General features: G+C 42.9%; 1 protein-coding gene across 1 annotated transcript; it reads right to left on the minus strand.

Moving 5' to 3' along the window:
• Positions 1-1124: 1124 nt before the first annotated feature.
• mvb12a (multivesicular body subunit 12A) lies at positions 1125-9607 on the minus strand. The gene is made up of 10 exons (XM_085799780.1): positions 9475-9607; positions 8099-8188; positions 4216-4302; positions 3411-3510; positions 3166-3295; positions 2913-3050; positions 2613-2719; positions 2460-2518; positions 2306-2371; positions 1125-2200 (listed from the first exon to the last, which is right to left on the minus strand). Exons 1-10 carry the CDS (start codon positions 9592-9594, stop codon positions 2114-2116), a joined length of 984 nt encoding a protein of 327 aa, XP_085655906.1. The 5' UTR covers positions 9595-9607; the 3' UTR covers positions 1125-2113.
• Between the last annotated feature and the right edge of the window lie 1922 nt (positions 9608-11529).

Genomic DNA, 11529 nt, shown 5'->3' on the forward strand with positions numbered 1-11529 from the left:
GATCAGCCCCAATTCAATTATGGCAATATTTGGTCACACTCTCAGCAAATCAAGCAAGTATGGTTGCTTTTGTCACACTTCTTGCCAGGAAATTAATTCTTGTTAATTGGAAAAGCCCTAATGCTCCAACACATAAACACTGGCTTGAGGAAGTACTTAAAGGACAATTCCAGGCGAATTCAACTCTGGGGTGTATTTTCATATCATTTTAGGTCTAAAAGAATGAATCTGAAGATTTTCAGTTTAATTGCTCCTGTTTTGCGGTAGTTGTATCTGTCCCCGCGTCCCCACGGCAGCAATGAATGGGAGTGGATGTAAGTTCCGCTGTTTTTCCACAGACAGCGTCAGATGGCGACTCAAACATGCACCGAGAAGTTTATTTACTTCAAGCAAGCCGGCATGTTTGTAAAACTAGATCTAATTCAAAGTCTCCCGGAGTCTCGCGCGAGACCCAGTTGCCGAGCGCGGTGTGTTCACATGCAGTGGGAAAGCTACCGTTTGTGTCATAAACACAGGAATATCAACTCTTTACTTGCTTCAAGTAAAAAAAACTTCTCGGCGCATGTTTGAGTAGCCACCTGACGCTGTCTGTGGAAAAAAATGTACACTTCAAGCAAGTAAAGAGTTGATATTCCTGTGTTTATGACACAAGCGGTAGCTCCGACTGCGCCTGAATACACCAGCACTGCAACTTCGGGCTCGCGCGAGACTCCGGGAGACTTTGAATTAGATCTAGTTTTACAAACATGCCGGCTTGCTTGAAGTAAATAAACTTCTCGGTGCATGTTTGAGTAGCCATCTGACGCTGTCTGTGGAAAAAAATTGCGGCTTTGAGGGCTGGAAACAGCCTAAACAGCGGAACTTACATCCACTCCCATTCATTGCTGCCGTGGGGACGCGGGGACAGATGCAACTACCGTAAAACAGGAGCGATTAAACTGAAAATCTTCAGATTCATTCTTTTAGACCTAAAATGATATGAAAATACACCCCAGAGTTGAATTCGCCTGGAATTGTCCTTTAAAGCTGGAGAAATAGAGATACTCCCCTCAAGGCTGTACTAAGAAATTCTACAATGTATGGCAGCCATTTATTGACTATTTCAATGAATTCTCTGTGTCCAGTGTAGTACTATTTCTTCAATTTTTATTTTTCCCCATGCAAGAAAAGTTACACGGCTACACGGTCATATGAACAACAAAAAATATTATAGTACAATAAGACAGATAAATATTTGGTCCTTATTCCACCAAACAGTTGAAAAAACAGATTATATCCCCTTTTACCAAACGTATCTTGTTTTAGTATAACAAGCACAAAGAACAAAATATATAACCTCCATCCTTCCACCTTAAAACAGGATATATTATTCTTTTTGGAAAAATGCAAACCTGATAATAGGCTCTGCATCACACAAGAAATTCACTATATCCTACAATTAGATACATACTGTATGTGTGTCTGCTGAGAACAACACAGACTGACTATTATAGTGCTGCTTGAGAAATTGTTAATAAGTGACAGATAGTGAGTGGAAGGCATCTTAAACAAACAGTAAGTGCATCTTCATTTTATAACAGTTATTCTACATTTTGGAAGCACAGATGATGATAATGGGTTCGGTGCTGCAGATGAGAAGCCCCACGCAGCGAATATTCAACAGATTCATAGATCTTTTACATCTTTAACCCTCTTAACATCTTTAACGGCTGCATTCCTACACAAAGTGAGCAGCCACAGACACATTAAGACAATATAATTCAAACAGGTTTTTCCTTTAGGAAACAGAAACATGGAATGTCTGAAGATGGTAATTCTTGGTAAAAAACAACAACAAAAAAACAAAAGGAATTTAAGGGTAAAACATGGAGTAGCACCCGAACAGCCAAACCATCTGTGATTGTCTGTCTCGTGAGGAAAGGAAGTGCCCTTTAATGACCTTTTGATTGACTCTGCTATGACAAATTCTTTACACCCAAAGCCCTTTCAAGCTTCAAACTATAAACCTAAATGTAGGTATGATCATCCTTCATCTGTACCGTGACTTGAGATGTGTCATCCTAAAATAAAACTCTCTGGACAGAGTAAAGCACAATTTGACTATGTGCAAATGTCACTGAGCTGACGAGGCGCCTCCTGCTGGCAGTGATGGTCTGGTTCTCTTGGCAGCAGATTCCTCCACAGTAAACATGTAGTTATACTTGAATAAAAATGAAAACAAAACCAAGTGAGTATATTCTTTGTTGAAAAGTGGCACACTTACTTTTCGATTAAAAACTGATAGATTTAGATCATAGGTCCCTACCTCATTTTCAATGTCTTGGAGAGACTTTATACGGATGTTGCTCAATGGGGAGTTCAGCTGACGAGTCTACGAGGGAGTTATGACAAACAGTACATCATTTGATGGTTACGAGGAGAGATGAGAGATAAATCAAGAGGGGTAATGTTTTACGCACCATCCCGTTTGCCTGGGCATCATATTTCGGGTGCAGAGAAAAAGGAACTCCATCTAGAGCTGCAGAGAGTGAAAGCAGGTCGCAGGTGAGGGATTTTGTGATACATCAATAATAATAATAATGTTTTTGCGTTTGAAAGGAGACTGGCAGAACCTGTGATTGCTTGGAAACTGCTGTCAACAGGTTTGTCCATTTCGTCCTTGGAACTGAGGCTGTGGCGTCTCTGACTCAGTTTAGTATGTGGCAGTGGAGGAGGGTTGCTGTGGAAACAGTGACATTTTTCTTATTTTGACCTATATTCTTAAATAAGGGGGACCTGCTGTGAAGTTACGTTTCACCTCTAACATGTCTATAGAAGAAGAGCTCTACAAAGTAAAAGCTCTCCTTCTGCAGATTATGAAAGAGTCTTGGAGAACTTCTCTGTATATTCAATGTTAAAATAAAGTACTATACCTGGGTCTCAGTGGTAGAGGAAGCTTTGGATCCAGTGAGAGTTTCTGGACGTCTAAGCTCATACTGCGAGGTTTGGCTTGGGGTACGGGGCTGGTAAAAAGTCCCTTTCTGCACCATAGCACGTAACCATGGACGTCTCTGAGGGAAAAGGGGCATTTAATGACATGTTTAAGTCTGTATAGTTAGGTAGTGGATGGATAGTTCAAAGGAAATAAACAAAATGTGAAAGTCTGTGTGTGTGAGTGTTACCAACCCCACATATGTGTAATGCTGCAACATCATTTTGCTTCTGGCTGTCAGCTTGATGTCCAACACGGCTGAGTCCACACTGCCGACCGGGACGACGCGCACACACACCCGCTTCTTCTTTGAAACGGTGGACTCTGCAGACACACACACAAAAAGAGAAAAACTGTGAGTAAAAGCCACACATAAAATCTGCATCAAATTTTAGGAATGTGTGTGTGTACAGCTGTGTGTGTGTGTGTGTGTACTCACTGGCTTCAAGGTGCTCTGCTATGTAGCAGTAACCATGAGGAATAGAGTCCTTGTCTGAAATTATCTGAATATCTGACACTACCATACCACCTGTCAGGTCCTTTAAAGAGACAGAGACACAGTCCATGTATGAAGACCTAAAGGACAAGTGCAAGAGCTGGTGGGAAACATACATGTTGCCCTGAGGTAGAACTAAGATAATATCATTACAGTAGTAAAGAGCAGGGCTGCACGATTAGTGGAAATATCATTGAAATCTCAACATGGTCAAGTGAAATAACCACATCCCATGTACAGCAAAGGTAAAACACGAGTGAAACATTGTGGTGCTGCACATGGTCGATAAATTTCCCATATGTAAGGGGAACATGCTTGTTTGGTACCAGCCCAAGCAAAAGTCACAGCATCATCATCTTAAAAATATTTGCCAATGATAATGAAAGTCAAGTATTACCATTTCAACTAAAATCGTAACTCGCAAATCTCAAACTTTGCCCAAGTAATCATTATACAGTGGGAGAAATAAGTATTTGATCACCTGCTGATTTTGTAAATTTGCTCCCCGACAAAGAAATTGACATCTATAGTTTTTCTGGTAAGTTCATTTTAACAGAGAGAGACAGAATATCAACAAAAAAAAATCCAGAAATAATATCATCATATAAAGGATATAAATTAATTTATATTTGATCGAGTGAAATAAGGGCAACAATCAGCAGGGGATCAAATATTTTCTCCACTGTATGATTTGTTTTGCATGTGATTCAGCAGTTTCCAAGTGGGCGGGGCTCCTCATCACTGTTACCTTGCTGTAACAGAGGTAATACCCAGACCTCATTGCAACAAAGCTGCGAGTGAAGTTTGCCGCTGCACCGTCCTCTGTGATGCTGATCTGCAGGGGAGAGAGAGAGGATAACATCAGCAGCATTCCTCATTAAAGTAAAAGTAGCCAATTAACAAGTTGATGCATTCAGAGAGCTGTTTATGTCAGTGGTGTGTAAACACTTGGACTGGTAAAGTCACAAAGTCACACTTGTACATTAAAGCAGATAACAGCGGCACGGCCGTTTCGGCTAATGCTGTGTTCAAGGCAGGCTTTTGAAACCGTAAGTTACAGCTTCAAGTCACAACTACGACTTGGTAGCGTTCCAGGTAACCCGTAGCTCGTGTTTTTACCGTCCTGTTGTCTGTGAAAGTTCCCTATAACGGCCACTCGTAACTTCCGACCCGTGAACTCGTACCAGATCGAACTGGTATGACTTCACAGGAAGGAAAAACACAAAGTACGAGTTTCCTTGAACGCACCATGAGTTAGCAGCCCCCGCCCTTGTCAGGCATCAATTGGTCCTAGTGCTACGTCACCACATTCACGCGCATCCCTTGGCTGCACACACAGCCCTTCATGCCGTTCTCTCCCCTCATTGGATAACACTTGTATCCCACAAGGAAAATTTTCTCCTCGGGTTACAGCAGAGCAGAGTGACGGAGAGACTCGTGTTTAGGCTGAAATACTTCATGTAAGTGATTGCTGACGGAAAATAGGACTATTTAGGACTTATATTAACAAAAACATTCCACTGATATCTGCTTTAATTTAAAGCTATGGTCTACATTTTGAAAGAGGATGAGAAAAATTTGAAAAAAGCACCTCTCACACACCCCCGCCCCTCCCCTCTGAGCTCGTATGGCCCGCCCCTCGGGACCTCCTCGCGACACGCCTCCCCCCCCTCCCCTCACAGAGCAGAGCGGAGCAAGCAACAAGCCTGCTGCCTGCAGAAACCAAACGCGGCTTTGAATGCAGAGTAAAATGTCATGTTCACAGTCACAACTTCCACAATAAAACCAAAGATTACCTGTTCAACATAAACTCAGCACCGCTGCTGCAGCCTGGGTCTCTCTGCACCGCGGCGCCGCGGAGCTCCAGGCCCCGACTCTTCCTGCTCCTCTTCCCTAGACACAGCACCCTGTCCTGGGTCACCCAGCGCGAAGAGTCTCCCTGTAGCATGAGGCTGTGCTCGGCGCTAGCCCACTAATACCGCCTCGTTACCGGCAGCTGGTGCACAGCGGCGGCATCGGGGCTGGCGCCACCGCTGTGCACCAGCTGCCGGTAACGAGGCGGTACCAGTACCGTCGTCGCCGTCCCCGGCAACGGCGACCGCTGGTACGAGCAGCGCCGCCATTAGCAACCATTAGCACAGCCTCATGCTACAGGGAGACTCCTCGCGCTGGGTGACCGGCCACAGGGTGCTGTGTCTGGGGAAGAGGAGCAGGAAGACCGGGGCCTGGAGCTCCGCGGCGCCGCAGTGCAGAGAGACTGGTCAGGCTGCGGCTGCCTGCGGCTGGAAGCGGCTGTGTGACAGGGAGAGGAGGAAGACCAGGAGCTCAGCAGGGCCGCGGTGTGCAGGGTGCAGAGCACCCCGGCAGTGAAGGCAAGTAACGAAGTACAAATACTTCGTTACTGTACTTAAGTAGAATTGTCAGGTACTTTGTACTTTTAGAAGTATTTATTTTTCGGACAACTTTTTACTTTTACTCAGTAAATTTTTAACGCAAATATCGGTACTTTCTACTCCTTACATTTCCCCAAAAGGCTCGTTACTTTTTTTTATCAGGGTTTCCGCGGCAAAATAAAATTACAGCTCGACTTGAGCTGAGTCTTCATAGTTCCTCCTCAGGGGGGTCGGGGTCGTCATATCACGCCGCCGGGGTGGCTCGTTCTCTTTTTTCTCTCCTCTCATCAGCTCCAAACTCACTCACACAGCAGTCAGTGAACTCAGGTGACAGAACAACAACAGTCTCAGTACAGATCAGTGGCCGCTGCTGCCGCTGGGTTTTTAAAATTAGCAGGTTTGATTCTCGTGTTGGACGTCGCGCTTGAGTAGCCTACTAGTGGAAAAGCCCCCCCCAAAAACGAATAGAGACATGTCGAGCCAAGTCGCGCTAGTGGAAGAGGACCATAAATAATAACCCTCCTAAAGTGTCTCAATCCACTGAGCGCACGGGGGGGGGGGGGGTGTATTTTTTTTTAACCAGATAGCCTAATGAAGCGTAGTTATTTTCATATGTAGTCCCTAGGTGTGCCATTCACACCACCTGTACAGTGAGAAACAATTGTTGCCTGATGTGATATTAAAAAAGTTGATTATAGTATACGAGCCAATCCTGGTCCAAAATGTAATGTTCATAAGTGTGATGTGTAAACCTGAAGTGTACAATACAAATGCCTACAACTGACCATAGTGAAGTAGATTAGGATACATCTTGTGTCCGGCAGGTAAACTTAGGCTATGTGAACAATGTTTGTTCAAACAATAACATTGATGAAATGGATTCAAGATAAATTATCATGTGGTTATTTGTTTTGCAGTGAATCGTGTAATAGAAATACTTTTTACTTTTAATAATACTTTTGAGTAAATTTCAAAGCCTGTACTTTTTACTTTTACTTGAGTGGATATTTGGATCAGTACTTTCACTTTTACTTAAGTCGTTTTTTACACAGGTACTTTTACTTCTACTCAAGTAAAGAATCTGGGTACTTTTGCCATCTCTGCACCCCGGTCAGGCTGCGGCTGGAAGCAGCTGTGTGTCGGGGAGAGGATCAGGGAGACTCGACGCGACACCGGTACCGGTAATAAGGGCAGCAACACATTCTGTGCTTCTGTATGTGCTTCTCTGAATCCTAGTGGGGCTTTTTTTCGGCAGACCGACCGGGGGTGGGGGGCAGCAGGGGCTGAATTGGTGGGTTCATGTGTCTGTGTCTGAGCAGCTCAGAGCGGTTACAAACTACTTGTAGTTTCTAAGCGGAGGGGGTGGGGACGAGGCGGGTCGAGGAGGAGCAGGAGAGACGAGGGGATTGGATGGAGGGTACGAGCCAGTGGGAGCCGGACGGGGCGCGCGGCGCCCATTGGTCAATTTCTATGCAGGCCCACGGCTGATAGACTGAATGGATTTTTTTGGTTCTTTTTGCTATTTATATTGTGTATATCGGACCACAGGACCATAATCACTGTATAAACGATGTTAATAATAATTACCAATGCTCCAAATCGTAGACCATAGCTTTAACTACTTTCCTTCAGGCACCACTCCCATTTACCTGCAGTCAGTTTGATCCTAAGAATGAGGCCGTGGCTGAGGCTGAGCATTTTCACTCACTGATATACAATAAGACTTTTACATCCGGAGACGGGACATTTACAGTCAGTCAACAGCACTTTTCAATAACATCTGTTTCCCAGAGGTCGAGCTCAACACTCAGTCTGTCTAACATCTGACTCAAAGAATGCAATAGAGTCTTATTACTGGGTCCTGATGACACACAGTATATTTGTGACCGTCCTATGTCTATATTTCAAAACACTGAAATAATAGATACATGTGTTTCCCCTTTTTGCTTTCATTGTGAGATTTTTACTGTAGATTTAAAAATCTCATCTTCCTTTCATTTTAATCTGGAGGAGCAGATGTCAAATGTACAAATTAATGTGTTACAAGCAAAATACAGCTGTTTGCATACTAGCTGAGGCTAAGGACATACCAGCCTTGTTGGAACCGCTCTGGCTACATGTCAGAGTGGATATTTCATCTTATCAGTTACTAAAAGCATGAACGCTTTGGTGTGTTGACACCATTGAACTATGTATAGATAATTGATATCACTTGTTAATCTACATCTCTGTTCTTACCATGGTGAAGTCTTTGGGGCAGGTGCTGGTGTTGGAAGTCCACGCCACGGATGTAATCGGGCGGACTCCCCCACGCTCCATCATGGACATCTGGGGAAGAAAAACAAAGAAATGTCTAACAGGATTATAAAAACGAAAGAGGAGGGATTCAAAGCCACATTCTATCTATCTATCTATCTATCTATCTATCTATCTATCTATCTATCTATCTATCTATCTATCTATCTATCTATCTATCTATCTATCTATCTATCTGGCACCCCAACTCTTTGTGTGTGCAGGAATGTCCCCACTGTGGGACCTTATGGCATCACGAGGGCCAAGTCCATTGTGTCCATGTGACAAATGTGAGGACTCTCAGAGGTAAACAGGAGCTACGATTCAGTCTGAGAATTCATGCCGTTCCAAGGCTGCATTGTCTAGACTGAGAGATCCAGTTCAGTCTAAATAGCTGCGTTATCGTTACCCTTTAAGGACAGAGAGGAACTGTTCAGCCCGAGAATACATCCCTAAATCCAGCTCCAGATTAGCTGATGAGGAAGTGGAAGTTTACTCTGGGAAGTTCAGCAGGTTCCTTTATATGAGATGTGTTTTTCTGCAGTGTCTCCATTTTTGTAGAAAGCACTGGTGGCTGATATGAATAAAATCTTCAATGTAGCCTATCATCATATTGTGATACTAGGCCTACTGCATGTTGTGCTATGCTACATTTTTGCTAATTAGAAACAAATCTGTGGTAGGCTATACTTCATAAATAAAAGAATAACATAACACGTTTGTAAAAATCTCATGAAAATCCAAAATGGGCCATCTAACTGATTTAATGGTAGCCTAAATATTAACACATGGATTTATTCTGATTTAGCCTATATCGTCAATACCGCAGCAACTCTGAACTTTTCTGTGTTATCACTGTTTGAAATGTTATGTTAGGCTATATGCCTGAAGGCAGCTTTATTCTGTCTCAAAGGTGTGAGGTGAGTGCATGTATCAGGAATGTATTGATTGATTGGCTCGCCTACTTACATACGTGGCGCTAGCTAATAATTGTGTGAATTCTATTTTTGGACCAGCCAGATGCGGGTCATCAATCCTGACTGACAGTTTAACTGCTTTACAGCAACTCTAATGTTAACATTTTTAGGCTACATTGTTATATTTTTCACAGATTACCAGACATCCATAATAATAATAAATAAAGTATTAATAAAGCTGTTTTTAGAGTCTTATTCCATGTGTTTAAATGACAAAACGAGTTCACCTTACAACAGCAGCGATTGTTCCATTGACAAAACTTCGCTGTTTCTGGTTCAAAACGAGCTCGAGTGTTTTTGTTTCAGGAGCCAACGAACGAAATCTCAGAAATATCCACTTACTTTGAGTCCGTGTCCACTTCTCTCTCTCCGAGGTGTTGTGCTTTGCTGGACAAACAACTTTTTAGTTATCAGCCGAAATTTCTTGGTCTTCCTCGTCAAAGCAGGAAGTAGTGAATCCATTCTGACTCCAAATCCCGTCACACCACGGGGCGGAACCTCAGGTGTCTTTAATGCATACTCAAACATGAACGCAAGAGGGCAGCATGTGACATTGTAGGGTCCATTGTCAGAGTTCTTCTCTTTCTTTCTTTCTTTCTTTCTTTCTTTCAACAAAGTAAACACTGTGTGTGTCTGATGTAGCTTGTCTCTGAGGGCTCTGGATGTTTGTGCAGCTGCTGAGAGCAGAGGTTTTAGGAGAGAGAGGAGTGTGAGAGGAAGAATAATAGAAAATATGTAGGTCATCCCTCTTTGCAACAGACCTAAGAATCTGCATGACGTATTCCTTCATCAACTTGATTTATTTATTTTACGTCATTGCCACATAGCCTACACTGTACCGCTGTTGTAAATATTAACTTTAGGGCACTAATGCCCAATTATCCACTGTGGAAAATTCTTCCCCCAAAAAACTATTTTTGTAGCATTTTGTTTCAAAAGTGTCCATCAGTTTTGGAGAAACCGGGCCCTTTAAGAGATGACACCAAATAGTTCAGACCTCTTCTAAAAGATTTATGCTTCTGGCTAAATTCAGCAGGCATGGCATGGAGCTGAGTGCCACAGAGAGAGAAGATACGACTGAAAGAGATGGACTGGTGATTTAAGTCCTTTAATGGGATTTGCTGAGAATAAACATAAAATGGTGCTATCTTTATCTTTTTATGCTTTCATGCGAATATTTTATGTTCAGACATAAATAAATATTAATAGGCTATAATAGGAGCAGCTGGATCAAATCCAGAGACAGCACAATCAGTTGTGAACCAATAAAGTGAATAATCTGATGAAAAATATCCAAAGATCAAGAAAAAGAAGAGACTCTTTATTTTCATCCTCACACAACATGGAGGCAGTGTACACAGGATCGCTCCATCTGAACATTTGAGTTCTTTATACCATTAGGACTAGGATACACACTGTCACTCTAAAAGACACAGACTGGACTGAACCTACTTTAATGTGTGAGTGTAAAAAATTGAGAGGAGGACACTTGATTGGAGCATCCAGAGGTGCTCAGGCTCAGGGCCCTGTTGGCATGGCAACAAAGAGAGCAGACCACATGGGTTGGATGTAGGGGGGGATGTTGGAGCAGGTGGACTGTTGTGACATGTTTATGACCAAAGAAATCTGAGTATTAAGCTTCACTGGTTGACTGGCTAATTGATGAAAATGAGCCAATCTGCTGAGACTAAACCAGGAGGAGAGGGAGGCAAATTGCCAGCGAGTGCATTTGTGTGTGTCCTCCTACTCATCGTGAATCTGCCTGTGTGTGAGTGTTAGTAAATGAGAGTTTGTGAGAGAGCAGTTTCAGCCACTATTGTTGGGCTTCATTCATCTTTTCCATTAAGTCGGCCCCCTATCAGGGGCAGAGGTGGAAGCACACATGCACTCACTCATGTGAACTCAAGCAAGCTTCTCATAGGGATGAAGTTATTCAGTCCGATCAATCAAGTCTACACTGTCACACGTGTGCACACAGAGATTACACACATGCACAAAGACCTCTGTGCAGAGCCGTTGTATAGGGGAGAAAGGTGCCCAGTGGGGCCCACAAAAAAGCCCAGTAGTCAAATCTTTTTATGACTGATTTATTCTGCATAAGACCCTGACTAATACTCCTACTAATGCTGCATTAGCATCAAAACAAAGTACGCTAACTAAAAAATGATAATACATACGTAATCTAAGAAAAAAAAACTGGATAAGTTAGGGGGTAGGGGCCCACTTTAGTATTCTTTAAGGGGGGCCAGAATTCCTGGCAACGGCCCTGTCTCTGTGACCTACTGGTGTTTAATCAAGTTCAACTTCTAATCAAAATGAACACATGATTATTATTTATTTTATTTTATTTTTCAAAGATAGGCTACAATAATTTGGTGTTAGGCTATACTGAACAAT

Source organism: Trachurus japonicus, chromosome 1 (genome assembly GCF_045865225.1).
Source record: "Trachurus japonicus isolate A0001 chromosome 1, Traja_1.0".
In the NCBI taxonomy this organism is placed as follows: Eukaryota; Metazoa; Chordata; class Actinopteri; order Carangiformes; family Carangidae; genus Trachurus; species Trachurus japonicus.

Bases quoted from the DNA above. Each gene is read 5' to 3' on its own strand.
- mvb12a (XM_085799780.1), bottom strand. From the start codon at position 9,594: ATGGATTCACTACTTCCTGCTTTGACGAGGAAGACCAAGAAATTTCGG. The intron at 8,189-9,474 runs GTAAGTGGATAT...TTTCTTCCCCAG, and splicing joins GAAGTGGACACGGACTCAAA to ATGTCCATGATGGAGCGTGG. The intron at 2,519-2,612 runs GTTCTGCCAGTC...CACTCTCTGCAG, and splicing joins CAGTTTCCAAGCAATCACAG to CTCTAGATGGAGTTCCTTTT.